The sequence below is a fragment of the Schistocerca americana genome, chromosome 2, assembly GCF_021461395.2.
Source record: "Schistocerca americana isolate TAMUIC-IGC-003095 chromosome 2, iqSchAmer2.1, whole genome shotgun sequence".
Classification (NCBI taxonomy): domain Eukaryota; kingdom Metazoa; phylum Arthropoda; class Insecta; order Orthoptera; family Acrididae; genus Schistocerca; species Schistocerca americana.
In genome coordinates, this window is record NC_060120.1 from 798,734,001 (window position 1) to 798,755,668 (window position 21,668).

Genomic DNA, 21,668 nt, shown 5'->3' on the forward strand with positions numbered 1-21,668 from the left:
CACCATAGCCTGACTGAGCGATCACAGACTTGGGAGCATGTCCATATCAATGTTGCCAGCTCCTTGTTAGATCCAGATTGGTTGGCAGTCATCAACACTTACTCTCAGTTTCCATATGTCATCAACTGCCACTCCACCACAGCAGAGGCAAAGGTGTGCGCCCTCACTCAGCTATTCTCTTCCCCGCACCACAGTAACTGATAGTAGTTCACAATCCATCATTCAGACTCTTCACAATTTTTTGCACACCATGGTATTCGCCACGGTCATACACCCTCATTCCTACCTCAATTGAATAGGGAGGTAGAATGCCTCATCCACAGTTTTAAGATGCAAATGAAGAAGTGTATTGATGATTTCCCCATGGGAGAGGCTCTCACGTGCTTTCTTAGTTCCTACAGGTCCACCCCCATATTGAGAAGAGCGTGCGTGGCAGGGCTACTGCATGGTCACCAGACATGCCCAGTGCTGAATCTCCTGCTTTCTACTCTGAGACCTCCCAAGGCCCTCTAACAATGAACTGCACACCTGGACACCTGTTTGTGTTCATACATTTGGTCACCATGAGTGTTGGATGCTGGCAGTCATATGCAGCCTACATGGTCAGCACGTCTTCACATAGCAAATGGAAGAGCGGCTGGTGACCGACCACCACAAATGACTTCTCTCCCATGTGGAGGCCCAGCCCCACCACCACCTCACACATCTACGAGGTCGTCTGATCTTCCAGTATCCAGTACTCCTTCTTCACATCCAACCTTGATGGCCCTTCCTTTGGTCGTTGATTGTTTCCAGACATCCAGAAGTTCATCAGGAACTGAGCATGGATGGTGCTACATGGCGGTGCTGCCACTTCTGCTGGAGTCGGTTCCAGCATTGGCACTGCCAGCAGCCAGTGTTCCACCTGCGGGCATCTGCCCACAGTGATGCTGTCACTGTCTGCATCACTTTCGGCCCTATTCTCCCATGCAAGCTGACAGGGAGCTATTTGCACAACAGAGTGTGTTCACTGGTAGTCTACAGAAGACATGGACACAGCTTCCTGAGCACCAAGAGCTGGCTTGTGTTACAAGGGGAGGGAAATGAGGGTGCCACTGGTTTACAGGCACACTAAATAAAAATAAAGAGTTTTAGTAACCTGCAGTTTCAGTTGCGCTGGCACTTCTCCATCTATCAAAGTCCAACAGTGTGCAAGGCACCAGCCCATCATGTGTTATTCACTAAGCCTACTGTGGCACACAGTGAGTAAGCTTGGTCACCAGGAGGTGGCACTTTCAGACAACGCTGACAGTCATGCATCAAGAGTGGTGTGTGCAGCTGCCACCCAGCACCACCACATGGAAACATCACATGTCATTCCATTTGAACTTGAAGTGGAGTAGCTTCTGTCCCATTCTATTATAATTTATGCCCTAGCTAACTTCATTCTGTCACAGGTCCTTGTATGTCCAATTGATACTTACCAAGCTATGTACAAGGATGATGTTATGAATGTGTTTTGTTTTTAGCATTAAAATGATTGTGTTTTTACTGGCATTCTTGGTGATGTGTATTACTAAAAAATAATGCATTTTGGAATGATCTTTACTGAAAGCAATGTTAGTTTCACTGTGTGCTTAATGTTTTTCAGTTCAAGACTTAAAACATTTAATATGTTTCATGTGAGTTGAATCTGTAGTGTTCATGATTTCACCTTGGTCTGAGGGCGGTCTTCTAGGCTGAAAATAGTATCCAGAATTAAAAATAGGAACTTATTGGAATCTGGACTGCTTTTTATTAAAATATGAACAAACGGGGCCTTTGGGAGGCTATACTTTATGGAAGCCATGTCCCCACATCTGTGCAACATGGAGCTAACTGGCATTTTAGGGCAAAGCCTTATGTGTAACTACTATCTGTTTGACATCATCACCAAGTATCAACATTTCCGTAAACATTGAGTGTCATTACTTAAATCTGTATGGGGGAAAATGTACCCTGATAATTTTTGTTCTGTAATCCATTATTGTGCAATATACTTAAATGTTTCATTTAGGCTATTCTGTTGCAGAGCCTTAATTATGAGATTATGAGCCACACCTTGATATACCCACAGAATACTTTTGTTGTTTAGCTCTGCCTGGCTTTCACTTGTGGGGTCATTTATGGGTTTCTTTCAAATAATCGTTTATTAAAGAATGGATAAACAGAAACACTGGTCTTCCATTTCATAAAAATGGTTCTAAATACCTATGAGAGAAATAAATTAAACTGTGGGATATTCTTAAATTTGTTCATGGCATTTGATTTAATCAGCCAGGACTTACTGATTTTGAAATTAAAGCAAAGAAAATTAAATAATTTCATAAATTCACATTAGAACTGAAGCACTTTTTTAATAACACGTCTTCTACAATATTGAAAAATATATGAATGTGCAAACATAAAGGGGAAATTATCTATGCACATCTAAGTAAAATGATTGTATTTAGAGGTAACCTTGTTAATAACTAAAGTAGCCTTACCTGTGAAACAATATTGTGTTTAATTATGTGTGTGTGTGTGTGTGTGTGTGACATGTGGATTTTGGGGGGAGGGGTGGGAAATGTACACTGTTAGGGAGTAAATAGATAAAAAAGTTAATAATTACAAACTACCATAATCACAAAAACTGCCAATTGGTTCATGACCTTACTGTTAATTTGTACTATTTTTTTTCAGTTTTTTATTCTGTATTTTGACGTTAAAAGAAATAATTATCAGGGCTACTTTCAAATTTTCTATTCCACTCATTGCTGAAGTTTATGTGCAAACAGTATGATGTGATCAGCAAACCAAAAGTGTTCCGGATTTGTAGTATAAGTTGCAACTTTTGACAGCTGAGGTTCATTAAATATAAACTACCCTCAAATGGACTGGAAATGAAAAATTGGAAGAGATATGTAGTGAAAGTATAGTGGGTGAGACTAAGGCCATGCATGATTAAATACTGATTGTGATAGGTAGGAGAAATAGGTCTCTTTTAGGATAAATCCCGACAACAGCATCTCAAGTGTAAAGAAATTCTTCATCACTTTCAAACACTCTGCAATAAGCACTCATAAGATAGACTCTGACATACCAAAAAGCCACCTACTGGATGTCCTAAAGAAAAAGACACCACTGGAACAAGCAACATTGGGCATTTCACAGACATAACAATCCATCATCAGACAATGCAGTCAATAAAAATAAAATACACTAATTTGAAGTTCAGTTCCAATTTTTGAACCATGTTGCAGTTTGTGCAGCTGAGCATTGGTGAAGGGACACAGAAACCCAATGTGTACTTTATAATCATATGAAAGGATAGACTCTTCCTGTAGGACAGTTTCGAAGACTGGAGAATCAGGCACTAAAACCAGAAAAGGAACTTTGTTTAAACTGAGACATAACCTTCATACTATCAGTGAAACAAACACTTTGAAATATCAGCTACTGACTTAATTGAGCTTATTGTCAACAAGGAATTAATCATTTGTTTGTTTTTATCAACTAGTGGTGGTGGTGGGGGTGGGGGGGATATTTTTTAAATAAATTCACAGAAGTTCTAGATAAATACTCAACAACAAAAGATAAGACAATTTGGTGTAGGTACATACGTGCAAAAACAAATGTCATAGATGAAACTAGCAGCAGGGTAACTACAGTGTCAGCAATGGACTGCGAAGAGTGTGATGTACGGGTAAACAATCTTGGACTATCAGACAATTTTTGACAAATAATAACTATAAAATCAGGTATGGGTAAAAATCCCTAAGTGGGAGGCCTATAAAACACTTTGATCACAAGTGAAAAGGAAATATTTTTTATGTGAATTTGCAAACTGAAGTTAGTTTGAAGTGCATAGAGAAATAAATGTAAATGCAAGATAATCTAAGTTTTTATTTTTTATTTTATTTTTCATGTCTAATTCAGTAAAATCAAACTGAGATACAAATTTCCATGGTCATGGAATGAGTCAGCATATGAAATTCACAACAGAAAAATTAATAATAAATAAAATAAAATATTCAAAAATCCTATGCCAACATAAAGCTGTTGATTATTTATTAGTACTGTCAACAATTTTAACACAGGAATTTTCTTACATTTTTACCAGAAACTTCCCAACAGAACAGATATGAGCTGAGGAGGTGTGGAACAAATATAGGTTGGATTTTTGTTTTGTACTAACTTTCTGAAGGCAGCTAATTATTGGGAATAAGTTCACATTGTTAGCAACATATGGTATTAAAGAAAATGTATATTGAGAGGCCAATGTCAGAACTCCCAGACTACTGAAAAGAGGTCAATATTTTTTGTGATGGACTATCATCTATTGCAATTAGTGTTCTAAGGTTAAATATAGAAGCATTCAATTGAAATGGGCATTCCACAACAGCTTCCCATCTACACTATGTGATCAAAAGTATCCAGACACACCAAAAACATACCTTTTTACTATTAGGTGCATTGTGCCACCACCTACTGCCAGGTAATCCATATCAGTCACTTCAGTAGTCATTAGACATCGTGAGAGAGCAGAATGGGGTTTTCTGCGGAACTCGGGGACTTTGAACGTGGTCAGGTAATTGGGTGTTACTTGTGTCATACATCTGTATGTGAGTTTTCCACACTCCTAATTATCCGTAGGTCCACTGTTTCTGATGTGATATTGAAGTGGAAACGTGAAGGGACATGTACAGCACAAAAGCATACAGGCCGATCTCGTCTGTTGATTGACAGAGACCACCAACAGTTGAAGAGGGTTGTGATGTGTGACACTCAGACATCTATCCAGACTATCACACAGGAATTCTAAACTGCATCAGGATCCACTGCAAGTACTATGACAGTAAGCGAGAGGTGAGAAAACTTGGATTTCATGGTCAAGTAGCTGTTCATAAGCCACACATCACACTGGTAAATACCAAACGATGCTTTGCTTGGTGTAAGGAGTGTAAACATTGAACAACTGAACAGTGGAAATATGTGTGAAGTGATGAATCATGGCACACAATGTGGCATTCTGATGGCAGGGTGTGGGTATGGTGAATGCCCAGTGAAAATCATCTGCCGGCATGTGTAGTGCCAACAATAAAATTCTGAGGCAGCGGTGTTATGGTGTGGTTATGTTTTTCATGGTGGGGGCTTGCACCACTTGCTGTTTTGCATGGCACTATCACAGCACATGGCTACATAGATGTTTGAATCACCTTCTTGCTTCCCACTGTTGAAGAGCAATTCGGGGATGGCGACTGCATCTTTCAATATGATCAATCACCTGTTCATGATGCTTGTGGTGGAGTGGTGTAATGGACTGGCCTGCACAGAGTCCTGACCTGAATCCTATAGAACACCTTTGGGATGTTTTGGAATGCTGCCTTCATGCCAGGCCAACATCAATACCTCTCCTCAGTGCAGCACTCTGTGAAGAATGGGCTGCCATTCCCCAAGAAACCTCCCAGCACCTGATTGAACGTACGTCTGTGAGAGTGGAAGCTGTCATCAAGACTAAGTGTGGGCCAAAACCTTATTGAATTCCAACATTACCGATGGAGTGTGCAATGAATTTGTAAGTCATTTTCAGCCAGGTGTCTGGATACTTTTGATCACATAGTGTATTTGAACACCTAGGAATATGAATTGTTCAGACTCATGAATCATATGCACATTATAAGCAACCAAAATGTCAGTTTAGTTGTATTGTGTGTTATAAATAGTAAAAATTGAGTCTTACTGTGATTTAGCATCAATTTATTTTCTAAAAGCAATGAACACATGTCTCGAACTGCACTACTTGATAAACTGCCCACATTGAACTCAATATCCTTTACTAGCAAGCTACTGTTATCAACAAATAGAAATATTTCAGCAGAAAGCAGTATTAAGTGAGAAATCTAAGAATATATTACAGCCTCCAATGGATTACTTCTGCAAGGATCAGGCATACGAGACTGGATTATTTACAGATGCACAGACACATTTAAGCAGTCATTCTTCCCAGCTCCATACTCAAATAGAACAGGAACAAAGCCTAATATGGAGTCAATGGGAATTTTCTCCACTATGCACTTCATAGTGGTTTGTGGAGTATGGATGTCGATGAAAATGTAGAAATTTGAATATATGAAGGCTATTCATAAATTAACCTCCAATTGGCTATTAAAAAAGAAAAACAGAAAATTTGTTTTGTATTCAATCTGTTGTTACATGTTGACATTACTTTTCAATATAGTCACCATCCAAATTCAAACATTTGTCATACTTTGACTCCAGCTTCTTTATCACTTTGTTGCAACACACTTTTATGCATTCATGTCCACCACACATATTCCTTATCAGACGATCTTGTGCTACAGCAGATGACCTGTCACCAGACAGAAGAAAGATGCATTGCAAACTGTATGCATCCAAGGACAAGAGTTTTGTCTGCCACATGCCTCTTTCCTGCAGCTCTGGGGTTTTCTGCTAAAGCATGCTACAGAAAGTATTTCCAACTGGCACTTACCACTCTGACACCAAATACTCCACATGATGGTTGCAGCTATTAAATGCTTATTTGGTGTTAAGTTTATGTTTAAGTTATTTCATTATCAGAACTTAATGGCTTCTGTAGGGTTACGAGATAGACACACAACCGATGAAGACATCAATGACAAGCTCATTTTTTGTGTCTATAAAGCAGACAGCCCTGCTGGCTCCCATGACCAAGGAGAACTAGGGGGTGAGATTGGTACAATACTTCAGGGCAACATTATTCAGCACTGACCTCACTGTCTCATGTCCTGAGTGCGGAGTATCCACCTCATCAAGCTCATTAAATTACAGTGAAAGTACCACGATCCGACCTCTTTTTCTGAACTATACAACCACTACAGTGCCACACATGCATCCATTAAAAACCAAAATTCCCAAATGTGTTAGATTAGCCTCACCCACAGTACCTCAGGTTTGTTTATTTGTGATTATATTTTGCTTTGACCACAGTGTTAGATTAGATATACTCATGGTACCTCTAAGTTCATTTATTTGTATTTGCATATTTCCTTTACCACTGTGTCAGATTAGCCCCATTTAACATATCTTAAAAACATTTTAAGATGTTTCTCATGTTGCCTAAAAAAACTGTGTAAACTGATTCCCCACCCAATGTATTCTCTATTAATTGTGCCTGTTACCTTTCCAATAAAGGGGCTGTTTAGCATTTGGATGTCTCTGTTACATTGTTCCCATGCTTTAACTATTTGTTTTACCCTCCACATCTAGCAAACCTGTGGTATCTGCCTATCATGTTCAGTGAGGGACACGATTCCCACAATTTCATTGAAGTATGGTGCTAGATGGTGTTTCAGCCAGTTGAGATCAGCTTTGAAACCACCCAAGCCTTCATGTTAAGGAAGAGGTGAAAGCTGCTTAATGCCATGTCCAGACTAAGGGGAGGATGTTGAGAAATTTCCCGGTCAAAAAGTTGGTATTTCCTTTGTTCAGTTCACAGTATAGGGCCATGATAAGGAGAATGATTGATTTGGTAATAATCCCAGGCAGGCAGTTTGTTTTGGATTAAACTTCAAAGTTTTGTAAGAGTATCACAATAAACTTGTGATGTTGCAGTATTCTCGCATGTTACTCTCATGAAATCTGCTGTGAAATTTCCTTTGCAATTCAAATAAACTGTAACCTTCATTTTGCTGTTTGACAGCATCCGCTTGAATTTTTGTGGGTTATTGGGAAAATGAGTGTGGATCCTCTGTTTGGACTGTTCTTTAGTTTCAGACATCACTTATAGCACCCATGCATCATTCTGTCACAATACTGTTCAGAATTCCACACTCTCTTCATGACTGTGCTGAAGGAATGCCAAAGCCAAACCTATTCTTTCTGTCTTATGAGCATTTGTAAGACATTTCGAGGTGCATCTAACACAAAGCTTGTGGTAATGTAACCTCTCTGTGACAGTGTTAAAGAGGGTTGCACTTGACACCTGAAGCACATCTTCAGAAAATTCAGAAATTGTGAATCAACATCTCGCATGCACAAGTTCATTAACATGTTGCATAAGTTCATAAGTCACATATGAATATCTTCTCAACGACTTTCATCATGCATATCTGTGTGGCCAACCATGAATTTTCTGCACAGCTCCCTCACAACACCCCATTCTCATACCCACATCACTATTGACAATGAATTTCAATGTTGTTGATTCCCTCCAGTAGCTGGAAGCAAATGACAGAATGTACCTCACAACTGGTGAGTGGTGCAATAAGATTGTTCATTTCAGATACTTGCTGCTTACATACTGACTGATGCAACATTACCTTCAAAATCTTATTTTGCAACCACAGAAGCACAGTGAAGCTACAAGCATTTCTTTATTTTTAGTAGCCAATCAACAACTGTGATATATTCCTCATTCAAATAATTATAGTATTTTGTGGGAATTATTATATATTTGAATATTATATTCTTTTTCTCTGCTATCAGATTTTTTGTTTAGTAATTAACTGTTGTAAATATATCCAAATTTTAAAAAAAATGTTGCTTTATTTTGGAGTTAGAAATACAAATTGCTACACATAGCCATTTTTTGTGGTATGCAAATTTGATACAATGTTTTCTACAGCTATGAATTAATAAACACAAAACCATTCAACAACAAGGACAAGAGAGAGAGAGAGAGAGAGAGAGAGAGAGAGAGAGAGAGAGAGAGAGAAAATCAGTGATTGAAACAAGTTGGAAAACAATTAAAAAAGCTTTTTACTGTGCCTTCCAAATAAGTGTGTAAAACATCACTGAAGTTCACCCGATGGGAAGCTCAATAAAGTATGTCAAACTGAGTAGTTGAATTTTTAATAACTGTACCTTTCAATACACAATGATATTTTTGCAGCCCTGTGTATAAACAGTCCCATAACTGTATTGCTTTAGGAGAAAAAATGTTTTCAAACTTCTTCCAATATGCTGTTACATCATCTGTTGACAAGAGCCTTGACACAGTATCTCTTTTCCTTGATAAACGTGATTCAAGATTAACATATGTTCTGAAACAAAATATAAGATGAACATTATTGTTTGCTAGTATCACCTGGTATCCATATTAAATTTTTTTTAATAAACTTACTGTTGTCTTTTGCTGCTAAAATCACTTATAAATTCTCTAAGGGCTTTCAGAACATACACTGGATTTATTTTCACGTGATGTGTTAATACGCAATCCATTGTTCTATCCTTTTGTAATGCCATCTCCTCAACAGTAGGAGGTGATGCTGTAAACAGATTTGTGTACAGAAATTAAATAGTTCTACAGTTGTAGCACAAAACGATACTAAGTCTAGTATTCTACAATGAAACTCTAATGACTTAACAAATTTGTCCATCTTTAATCAGAAGATATACAGTTACGTAACTATATTACACAGGTGACAGCTAATGCTTTGCTGTAATCACTCACATTTCATGGGCTTTTGTTCAGGGGTGGGCTGTGTTTCAACATGCTGTGAACTACCAGGGTGAGATTCCTCTGATATCTGTTCATCCATACTTTGCACTGATGCCACAGACTCACTAGGTGGCACAGCTGTTTCTCCAGACTCTTGACTGAAAATACAGTTATTTTTTTACACTCATATTCAACAATATTAGATTTTCTGGGGTAACTGTCCTATGAAATTATATCAGCACGAACTCAAAACTTTTTTAACAAACAGAATGCACAAAGTAAACATATGAAAGACAACATAGAAGCAGTCAAAAAGAAAGAGATTTTAGTTGTAATGAGGTGGAATGAGGTAAATTATACATAAAAAAGAAAAAAATACAGAAATTTAATTTTTACACTGTATTAACAATAAATTATACTTATACTTTGTTACAACAACTAAATTTAACAAGTAAATTAGAAGAAAGCAATTATTCTGAAAAAACTGCTCCTTTCCAGTTATATTAAATAATTGCTATTTTAGCTTAGTAATTACTTCATTACTCTGGTATTTTTCAAAAAAGTTAACTACATCTATAACAACAGAGAACTGTTAATGATACCTTTCTCCTCATCATGCAGCTTAATAATAATCTCTGCAACTTGCCACTTAACAGTCAAAACTTTTAAAGCTTTGAATACAAATATTCAGATAATATGTAGAAGGAATGACTAATGAATTTTTTAATCTATTTTGAACTAAATGGGAAATCCATTCTCTTCATTTACACACAATGGTAGTTTGTTGAATACCATGGCACCAAGCATATAACTCCACACTGAATACTGTGAAAGGAGGCAAATTCTACACACAAATTCTTTTTATTGCTTGCATTGTGACTGATGTACAGCTGAAATTGGATATTTTGTGTGAAAAAACCATCAACAAGAAAATGTATTGCGAAGTATGAAATGTAGCAAGATGGACTTACTCCATTCATTACCATTCTACTTTTTTTAAATAGCTAATTTTTTCTCTTATCTTTTGACTGTTTCCAAGCAAACAAGCAATGTTTATGTTAGCATATATAAAACTGCCAAATTACTATTCATACAATGTTTTGTATAACCTTATTATTCATACTACAATTTTAACCTGGTGAGTCTAATGGCATGTTTCCTTTTGAGAGAAATCAGTAATTGAAATTGTTCCCATGCTAGGTGATCCAGCAAATGTGGTGAACAATGAACTGTCAGCTGACAACCATGCCTCCATCCTTGCTACCCTCCCTATTTTCCTTTCCCTGTTGCTTCATAACCTGGGTTGTGAGTAACTGAATCTCCTTTCCCTTATTCCCTTTCTTTCCCCTCTCTCCTCCCTGATGAAGGAACATTTGTTCCGAAAGCTAGGAACGTAAATTTTCAGTTCTGTTTTATGTATATCTATCGGCTGTACTGAGCTGTGGTAAGTACTGGCCAGCCCCTCTATCTCTTTGTTAGTATTTGTTTCACATCTTTATATGAGATTTTCCATTAATCAATAAAATAAAATGTAATTACTAATGTTTAAGCACATTCATATGCCTGTCTTTATGTATTCATGATGTTGATATTGAGGATAAGGGTTAGAGAAAATGATGAGTGTACTGCAAAAATGAGAGGTAATTTGGCCCACTGCATGTGAATGGGAAAAACGATAGAGCAACAGGGAGGGGTACTCTATACAGAAAAATGCTGAAAGAATGTTCAGAAAATAACACAAAAGAGATAGCCACTAACTATACTATAAAGACTAAAGAAAATCAAAATATATTATTGAAACAGCCTGCCTGCTAGGCAGAACAGGTAATTAGGATTTTGGAAAGGGCCAAATAAGGTTGGGGTCAGTTTCACCTTCTAATTGTAATTTGTTGTGATTTAATAACATATTTACAACCAAAGCAGCACATAGCCGAACCTTTACCAAATGCAACTCTTTCATGGCTGAAGGTTTCCAAACAAAAAAATCTTAAAAAACAACAAGATAAAAAAATCCAATTAAAATAGCAATAAAATAATTTTAAAAAAACATCTATCACAGCTAGGTAGAAAGCCTCAAAGCAAAGCAGATAGAACAAACAGATGCAAGGTGCAATACTAATGGCTGAAGGCCACAATTAAGTTTCAAAATTTTAAAATACTATAGACTTTTAAAGGCCACAATGTTTAAAAACAAGAGACCTTAAAAATCAACAAGATAAAAATGCAATTAAGAAAAGGCAAATAAAATACACTACTGGCCATTAAAATTGCTACACCATGAAGATGATGTGCTACAGATGCGAAATTTAACCAACAGGAAGAAGATGCTGAGATATGCAAATGATTAGCTTTTCAGAACATTCACACAGAGTTGGCGCTGGTGGTGACACCTACAACGTGCTGACATGAAGAAAGTTTCCAACCGATTTCTCATACACAATCAGCAGTTGACTGGTATTGCCTGGTGAAACGTTGTTGTGATGCCTAGTGTGAGGAGGAGAAGTGCATACTATCACATTTCCACTTTGATAAAGGTCGGATTGTAGCCTACCGCGATTGCAGTTTATAGTATCGCAACATTACTGCTTGCATTGGTCGAGATCCAATGACAGTTGCACAATATGGAATATGTGGTTTCAGGAGGGTAATATGGAATGCCGTGCTGGATCCCAATAGCCTTGTATCACTAGCAGTTGAGATGACAGGCATCTTATCCGTGTGGCTGTAATGGATCGTGCAGCCACGTCTCGATCCCTGAGTCAACAGATGGGGACGTTTGCAAGACAACAACCATCTGTACGAACAGTTCAACAATGTTTGCAGCAGCATGGACTATCAGCTCGGAGACCATGGCTGCAGTTACCCTTGACGCTGCATCACAGACAGGAGCACCTGCGATGGTGTACTCAACGACAAACCTGGGTGCACGAATGGCAAAACGTCATTTTTTTTGGATGAATCCTGGTTCTCTTTACAGCATCATGATGGTCGCATCTGTGTTTGGCGACATCGTGGTGAAAGCACACTGGAAGCATGTATTCGTCATCGCCATACTGGCATACCACCTGGCGTGATGGTTTGGGGTCACCTCTTGTTCGCATTGATGGCGTTTTGAACAGTGGACATTACATTTCAGATGTCTTACAACCTATGGCTCTACTCTTCATTCAATCCCTGCGAAACCCTACATTTCAGCAGGATAATGCACAACTGCATGTTGCAGGTCCTGTACGGGACTTTCTGGATACAGAAAATGTTCGATGGCTGCCCTGGCCAGCACATTCTCCAGATCTCTCACCAATTGAAAACGTCTGGTCAATGGTGGCTGAGCGACTGGCTCGTCACAATACGCCAGTCACTACTCATGATGAACTGTGGTATCATGTTGAAGCTGCATGGCAGCTGTACCTGCACACACCATCCAAGCTCTGTTTTACTCAATGCCCCGGCGTATCAAGGCCATTTTTACGGCCAGAGGTGGTTGTTCTGGGTAATGATTTCTCAGGATCTATGCATCCAAATTGCGTGAAAATGTAATCACATGTCAGTTCTATTACACTATATTTGTTCAATGAATACCCATTTATCATCTGCATTTCTTCTTGGTGTAGCAGTTTTAATGACCAGTAGTGTAATAAGAAAAAAAAAAAAAAAAACACATATCACAGCTAAGTAGAAAGCCTCAAGGCAAAGCAGCTGGAACAAACATTTGCAAGGTGCAATACTAATGGCTGAAGGCCACAATTAACTTTCAAAATTTTAAAATATATTGCCATAATCTTTTAAAGGCAGAAGACTGCAATGTTTAAGTTTGAAAGAAAATTTTAAGAATAAGGTTACAAGACTGAAAGCCCCTAATTAATTTGCAAAATTTTTAAGAAAAACGAAAAAATAGCCATAAGCTTTAAATTTTAGGTAGCTGAAAACAGATAAATAAACACCGGTGGGAAAAACAGTAAAGACAAAGGCACTCAGAAGCCTCCAGGGGGTCGATCTGCCCTTTTTCACTTAGGTGAAACAGGTGGTGAGCCCAGCTACACTTGATCCGTCGGAACCCAACCAAGGGACAGGCACGGACCGACCGACCAAACGACTTGCGTGCCACCAATTGGCACATAAGAACTCAAATACAAAATGTTACCGATCTAATTACCCACAATCAAATATGTACAAACCTCCCCAACAGTGAACCACTGAAACAAACCACAATATGAATGGACAAGGCTTGAGTACTTAAAACAGCACTCAGCTTTGATGTCCTGGGTCGGTGAACCACAAAGCTCATAGCGATCAAACAGCTCCACACATGCTCTGGCAGTGCGCAGGGACCGCCAGTTGACCCAGCCAACTGCATCACATGGAGATAAGTTCCCTCGTTCACAACAACCGACCAACTCACTCAGAATGCTGACGACATCTAAAATAGTCATCAGTGCAACTAACTCCAACCACACACACAACCTGACAAACATTTGCACGACAACCTGAACGACACCCAAAAGTAACTAAGAACACACGAAGACACATCAGGAGTTGATGCACACACACACAGCTGACTCATGAACAATCAGCAAGCCAAAACGCGTCGTCCAGTAGGATGACTGACCGACGATCCACAAAGACCGTGACCCAGCTCAAGTGATGAGTTGTGGCAATGGTCGGGTAAGCCATGTCGACACAGACCTCACTGCTCCAACCCGACTGCACTAGTACCACATTGCAACTCCCAACTGGCAGGTCTGGACTGCACTCCAGACATGTCCCAACCGACCGGCAGCCCGAACTCATGAAGTGAATTCCCTTATGACAGACAATGACCGGGAAGACATAGCAGTCAAGCAAAGATACTATGAGAGGGGATATATCGATACGTGCTGCTAACACCAGTCACAGTCAGGCAAAGCAGCAAGTCAGTGACAGTAATAATTCAAATTAATATAGTGAGGTGGAAATACGTTAAAAACACTGTGTAAAATAGATAATGGCGGGAACATGTGCCATGCATGGCTCAACTGTGACAAAATGGAATGAGATATATAAATACAGAGAAGTAGTATTCAATAACAAGTTCTTGATAAACAGTCAAAAACAAGTGCCAAACAAAGAGGGAAGATAGTAACAAAGAAATGAATTGGTGCTAAATAATGAAAAGAGGTTATTAAACACTTAAGAGAAAACACCAAACAATGTAGAGCGATTCTCAGTCAAAACATATTACCAAATAAAGAGAAGAAGGTGGCAAACTGATGACAAAATAAAGATAACAGATTATCCAATAAATATAACAGATTATCTAGTATGGAAAAAAAATCACTCCATAAAGAAAAAAGATAACCAAACAAAAAAAAATGTTGATGAACAGACAAACAGGCTTGCTAAAGAGGTAAAAAAAGAGAGCCATGTACAGATAAAGGGCACTGAACATGAAAAAATCACTGATGATGTAGAAATGATCACCAAATGATGAAAGAAAGTGAAGAATTTATATTACATATTGAAAAAAGAAATAGTTGTTAAACATATTGTTAATATTGCAAATAAATGTGCCACTGTGTGGCTATACAGTAGCCATACAACAAAGACTGTTGTATGAGAAAGAAGAATGTTCAACAATGGAAATGAGAACTGGTAGTATATCTGTGAAGACTCTGGGACACATCACACTGCAATGCGGTACTGAAACTTGCAAAACCAGTGGACTTAAGGTCAAGTTCTAGAGCAAGTTGCCTACATGCAGGCATACTGGGGCCACAATCCAAGATGTTGGCAAGCCCCGCCCCTCTTTATCATCAATAACATCACCATCATGTGACAAACCATGTCCCCCTTTCCCTCTCACTCTTCTTCTATCCAGCCAATCACAGTGCAGTATTGAAAGGGGGAGCCAGTCAGAATGTAACTGTTAAATTATGTAAGCTTTCTTTCAATTGTGTAAAAATGGTGACAAATTCAAAGACATGCAGTAAATCTGAAAAAAAAACTGCATTACTTTTACTTGAATAAGTGCCACAGATGCAGATATTTCCATAAAATAGTGTTATGTTCAAAGGTACTCACATCTGAATTACGCTCAAGTATTCATGCATGCACCCAGCCACCCACATGCACACATTCACATACACACACACACACACACACACACACACACACACACACACACACACACACACACACCACCACCACCACCACCAATACCACCACCACCACCACCACCACCACCACCATTGAGCAAGGGCAATGATGGACAATTGACTGGACGCTGTTGACTGTAGTAGTAGTTTTATTCATCGGTAGATCTTTTTTGGTAGGATATTGGGCATGCCTTAGTATTACATTAAGAATACCAAACTTCAATTTTTCTTTTATGTGTCCAGAAACCAGTCACTGTCTTTTAGCTCACGTGCAGGGCTTCTTTCTTGCCCAGCCATAAATCATTGAGGTTGCATCTGCAGGGATAGTTTCAATAAGCCAGGATGTGCTACATGTTTTGCACAGCAACATAATCACATCTGTCAGCACCCATTTTACCCTGATCTCACCTTCTCATTTTATTTTTTTTCACCAGGCTCACCTCCATTCTTATGCAGTTCAATGTCCTCCCATGTTTTCTGGTTTGTTCTGGAGCCTTTAGGCACTACCTGTGCTGCAAGATAATCAGGTGGTGGTTCTTTAATGATTGTTTTTAAGAATCTTTTACAAGTTCTCAGTCATCCAGGCTTACACTCAGTACCAAAGAGAGAATGTTGATCACCAAATCTTTGTCTGAGCATCTCTATGAATTTGTGACATGATCTTAGGATTTAGGACTCACAAGACCAGCTCTGTAAAGCTTTGGTAGGGGTACAGATTTCATACATTTCTTCATGTGGGCTGATCTGGTCCATATTGGAGAGCCATATTCCGCTATAGAGAAGCATAGCACTTGAATAGTGGTTCTCAGAATAGTAGTTACTGCTGCTCATTTGCTGTTTATGAATTTCCACAAAATGTTATTTCTGGAGGCTACATTTTTTCGGATCTTTTCACAGTGGTTTTTATATGTAAGAGATCTATCCAGCATTACACCTAGATAGCTTGGTTTATCTTTGTGCTCCAATGTGGTATTATTCCAGGAAACAGTGAGCTTTTGCAAGGGAGTTACTTTGATAACAGTCTGACAAAACTTTGCGTGCTTTCTCCAGATTCTGCTCTATATCCTCAAATGTCCTCCTCTGTGCTGTGATTGCCAGTCATCTGCATATGTGATTAGGTACTGGCTGATCGATAGTGTATAGTATAGGTTAATAACGGAGAGGGCCAGAATGTTTACCTGTTCCAGTCCATTATTTTAGTTTCTCAATGGCTCTTCTTTCCATCAAGAATTATGTAAAATTGTCTACTTTGCAAGAGAGATTCAATGACCATGACAAAACAGTAATCTCTGAGTTTGTTATAGTGTTTCTGGAAGAGAAGTATCATATGTAGAGCAGAGGTCAACCAATGTTATCCCTGTAACCTTTTTATTTTCATACCCTTCCTCTATATGTTGCTGCATAATTTGCCAGGTCTAAAACCAGCTTGTTGACAGATAAGTCTCAGATCCATAGTGTCTGCCGCATGGTTCAAAATGAGTATCTCATACAATATGTACTGGTGACAAAGAAGAGATATACGTCAGTAATTCTATGGTGAGTTTGATTCCTTCTTAGGCTTCAGCAGAGTCCCTATCCTTGCATTTCTCCACATCTTGGGGATCTTATAAGTATTGCAGCAGTTGTTGAGAAGCTGCAGGATACACACTTTGGTGCCCAGGCCAAAATGTTGGATCTCCTCCATGCACATATCATCCACCCCAGCCTCTTTTCCATTTTTCACATTACTGAGGCCCTCATTGAGTTCTTTCATTGTTAAAGACACTGAGAATGTAGGACCCTGTTGATTTTCACTTTCTGATGTTTTTCATTGTACTTTCCATTCAAGTGGAGGTGATGGGGCACTTTGTTGTGTGTCACTTAAGGAGGCTGTCTGGAGCCTTTTGGAACACCTGAGCATTTTGATAAGATTCCAGGCTATTCTGTTGCTATGTTGTCATGTCCATCCTCTGCAAGGTCTTTTTCTATCTATTTAACCTCACTTCACATACCATTTCCATAAGCACTGTACAGCAATGGTCATTCTGATATAGTTTATTGTAATTAGTGAGAAGTTTCTTAGATCTGTTACAAAAGCCTGGGATGAAATGCTGCCTGCAGCCTTGTGATATGTGTTCTTTCAAGATTCTTTATAATATTTTTACAAATGCCTGGTAATTTTCACTGTAGGGGTGAGGTCCGCAATGGTTTTGTCAAGTTCCTCCTGAAAAGATGCCCATTTGGCCTTCCTCAAGTTAAATCTTCTGCAGAATGGTACTGCAGTTACCTTAATTGTGGCATACAACCGTCTGTGCTGGGTCCAAGGACTGGGCTGAAAAACCTTTCTACTACAGCAGTCTTGGATGTCAGAGATGGTGATATCAGTATCGGTCAAGATCAGATTATATGCATCATAAAACCCTTAAAATATGCATGCAAATATGCATGAAATTGCTTAAAAATGCATGAAAAGTGTCGAAATATGCAAGATCAAAAAAGATAAAAACATGGTGGTTACTGTGTGCATTATATCTCAAAGTCAAACCTGTGCACCTCAATTACGGGGAAGTCCGCCCCCTCATAGCTGAGTGGTCAGTGGGACAGAATATCAATCCTAAGGGCCCGGGTTCGATTCCCGGCTGGGTCAGAGATTTTCTCTGCTCAGGGACTGGGTGTTGTGTTGTCCTAATCATCATCATTTCATCCTCATCAACACGCAAGTTCCCAAAGTGGCGTCAAATCGAAAGACTTGCTCCTAGCGCATGGTCTACGTGAGGGAAGGCCCTGGTCACACAAAATTTATTTTAATCATGGGGAAGAGCGCTAGCCATGCAAAAAATCAGTACATTTAGAATGTTGATATGATTTTCTGAATACTTTCTGTTAGGGGTTAGAAGGGGGCTTTTCTGGGATTATTTTGTAAAAATTTGCCAAATGGGGCACATACCATGTTTCAAGAATTGTTCCTTCTTTGCTATTATTGTCGGTAACAAGCAGATGCAACACAAGTGAATCATAGAGAAACAATCAATATTTACAAGACAACTTTGAGATAAATCACAAGCAGAGGAGCCTCCTCAGAAGTTCTGAAATATTTTACTTAAAAAACAACATTCAATCATTAATTTTTTGAACAGCATTAGCTTTTAATTAATGCTATTGGACAAAAGCATCATTTACAATTTATTTTACATTTTTCTTCTATTGTAAACATAAATGCCCAAGTACTGTTCCAAATGTTCGGTAGTAAGATTGTGTCTACCATCACTCAAAACATTTTTATAAGCAGAAAAGAACCATTCTGCATCAACTGAGGTAAATGGGCAGTATTTGAAATTGGGTGCTATGTTGGCACTTATTGTTTCTGGTAAAAGTTCACACATCCCATTAATAAAACTATCAATTTGGCGTAAGGATTCAAAGCCTGGGTTATTGTTTAAAATGTTTTCAAAATCTTCTTTAAGTTTCCTTGGGAACACCTCTGGCAATGAGGAGTTCACTAGAATAATTTTATTCATTAACAGAATACATTCATTCAATGCCAAACTTTCAGTTTCAACATTTTCAGTACTTGCAGGTATATGGCTAAAAATTAGTACTAATCACAGCAATGTCTGTTTTAATACTGGAAACATTAAAAGCTTCCTTTCACTGGCAAACTGCCAAAGCCTCTGCACTATCAAAATGGCCTCGAAATGTTCAGTGTAAAACAACACAGCTTTGACCCACATTCCCCAACGAGTTACCACTGGTTCAGGAAGTAAAGGCACATTTGGTAGTTTTTATTTGCAGTTCTTGATGCAAGCAGGAGCCTCTAGAAACACTTTCTTTGTGGATGAAATCAGTTTATTTATATTCACAAATGTCGAACGTACTTCTTCAGCAAGGCAATGTACTCAATGAGCAAAGCACATCACATGAATCAAATTGGGATAAAATACTTGGAGGGTTTTCCAGCTTTGATCATATAGGGAGCAGCATCTGAAATAAACATGAACACCCTTCCATCTGCAGAAGATTCTGGAAATATTTTTCTAATACCCTCATTCACAAATCTGGCAATTGTAGAATGATTCACTTTTTAAAGTTCTTTGCAGGCCACTAAATAGGCAGAAGGAGGCTCTTCTTTTATATCCCTAACAATTAAATTTGTAATGCAATGGCCACAAGTGTCTGTGGTTTCGTCGACTGAAATCCAGATAATGCTGTCCTTGAGTTCATTGCATATTTCTTCCAGAACATTTATGTAAATTGTCGGTATGTAATTTCTATGCAATGTTGATTCATCTGGTATATTGTGATTTAAGCAGTATTTGCAGAGGAAGCGTTTGAGGATAGGGTTTGTAAGTTTGTGAAGAGAAATATTGCTTGCAATAAAGGCTTCTTAGTGGTGAGAAAGTGAATTTTTCCCCTGGAGGTTTGTACACAGATGTGACTGTGAAGTTTCCACTTTCGATAATTTGTATTTAAATGCCACTATATGTGGTTTCAGCAACAGCTATCATGATCACATCTGGTCTAGTTAATATGGCTCTGCATGTTTGGGTTATGGATCCATGTTAAACAGACTTTTTTGGTTACCTTTGGACAAATCCCTGCTACTACAACTTACAGTTGTCATTGTCCTTCATGGTCCTTTCTTCTGAATTCCTGTGACATGACATTTTGGTCTATTTGAAACTTTTTTTTCCTTTTTTTCTTTCTTTTTTTTTTCACAAAATGTTTTTCTCACAAACTCGACAGTATAAAACATTTCCATTACATGTAAATGTTCCAGGATGGTCATCTATTCACAAAATAACATTTCTTTTTTCAGGTGGCATGATGCACAACATGTTAATATGTTCAACTGTGTACAAGTAAATAAAAAGCTAAACTGATACAATGGATGTGCGACTAAAAGCTTGCATACTTTAATTTAATTGTTGCCAATGCATATGGTATGACAGCGAAGGGAATTAACTGGGCATGCGAGCATAGGACCAGTGACTCTGTCTGCCTGTTCCTGTTCCTCTTCGGTAATGATTTCGCTAGGGAGTAGCCTCTCAGTTAGCAATTGCACGCAGTTCTAGATCACGGTCAATCTGTGAGATATCAAAACTAGATGAAGCTAGAGACCATCCGTCTATATTTTTTAAGTATTGTAAACACAGAGTGGAAATATGCATCATCACTAGTTTTTAGTTTAAATATGCAGTAACTGGTGAAAAGGAGCCAAATATGCAACATGCAAGTGTATTTAATCCAGTCACTAGTTATCGGGGTTACAGTCACACTTCCATATTTTACTCATAAAAGAGTTTTGTGGTCATTAAGGACGGTGAGACCACTTGTGTCTGCTCACACCTCCTGTAGGTGTCCATTCTCTTGTATTTCACTGAAGCTCCAGTTGATGCTGTGGCAATTGAAATCTCCTATGAATATGGTATTTTGGTTGTTAAAAGTTCTTAGTGGTGAGAAAGTGAATTTTTCCCCTGGAGGTTTGTACGCAGATGTGACTGTGAAGTTTCCACTTTCGATAATTTGTATTTCAATGCCACTATATGTGGTTTCAGTGACAGCTATCATGATCACATCTGGTCTAGTTAATATGGCTCTGCATGTTTGGGTTTTGGTGCTTCCATAGCTAGACACATTCTTTGCACTTTTGGTGCTTTTCCTTCTCTGCTTCTGTGAGTTTCTTGAATGCATAATACATACCACTTATGTGTTTGGCAGTGTGTCAATAAGATGGTTTGCTGGTTCCTTGTAATTCCCTTCATGTTTAGGCTCACAATCGTCAGAGTTGGCTCTGAGAATTGCCTATCTTGCTTCTGATTTGTCTTGAAGATAGGTTACTTGGTGGTGGAAATGCTGGCATTCCCTGATCTATTTTCTGCTTTCCCACATCAAGAATGCTCCACTGACCTCCTACCTTGTCCCCCACAACAACAAAAATTAAGTAATTCAGTCATACAGACATTTACATACTTACAGGTGTACTATGACAAAGATGGAACAGGTGGTCATGATCTTATAGTAGGAATAATCCCAGAATTTGGGAAACCATGGAAAATCTAGATCAGAATGGCTGGAAGAAGATTTGAGCCTCCACCCTCCCAAAGACAAGACCACTC

General features: G+C 38.6%; 1 protein-coding gene across 1 annotated transcript in view; it reads right to left on the reverse strand.

Moving 5' to 3' along the window:
• The window catches only part of LOC124594445 (dynein regulatory complex protein 1), a 326,671-nt gene that overhangs the window by 19,688 nt on the left and 285,315 nt on the right, over positions 1 to 21,668 (reverse strand). The window contains exons 21-23 of the mRNA XM_047132821.1: positions 9,455 to 9,600; positions 9,125 to 9,269; positions 8,866 to 9,044 (exon numbers count right to left, since the gene is read on the reverse strand). Of these exons, the coding sequence (XP_046988777.1) occupies positions 8,866 to 9,044; positions 9,125 to 9,269; positions 9,455 to 9,600 (470 nt within the window). The remainder of the gene's footprint in view (positions 1 to 8,865; positions 9,045 to 9,124; positions 9,270 to 9,454; positions 9,601 to 21,668) is intronic.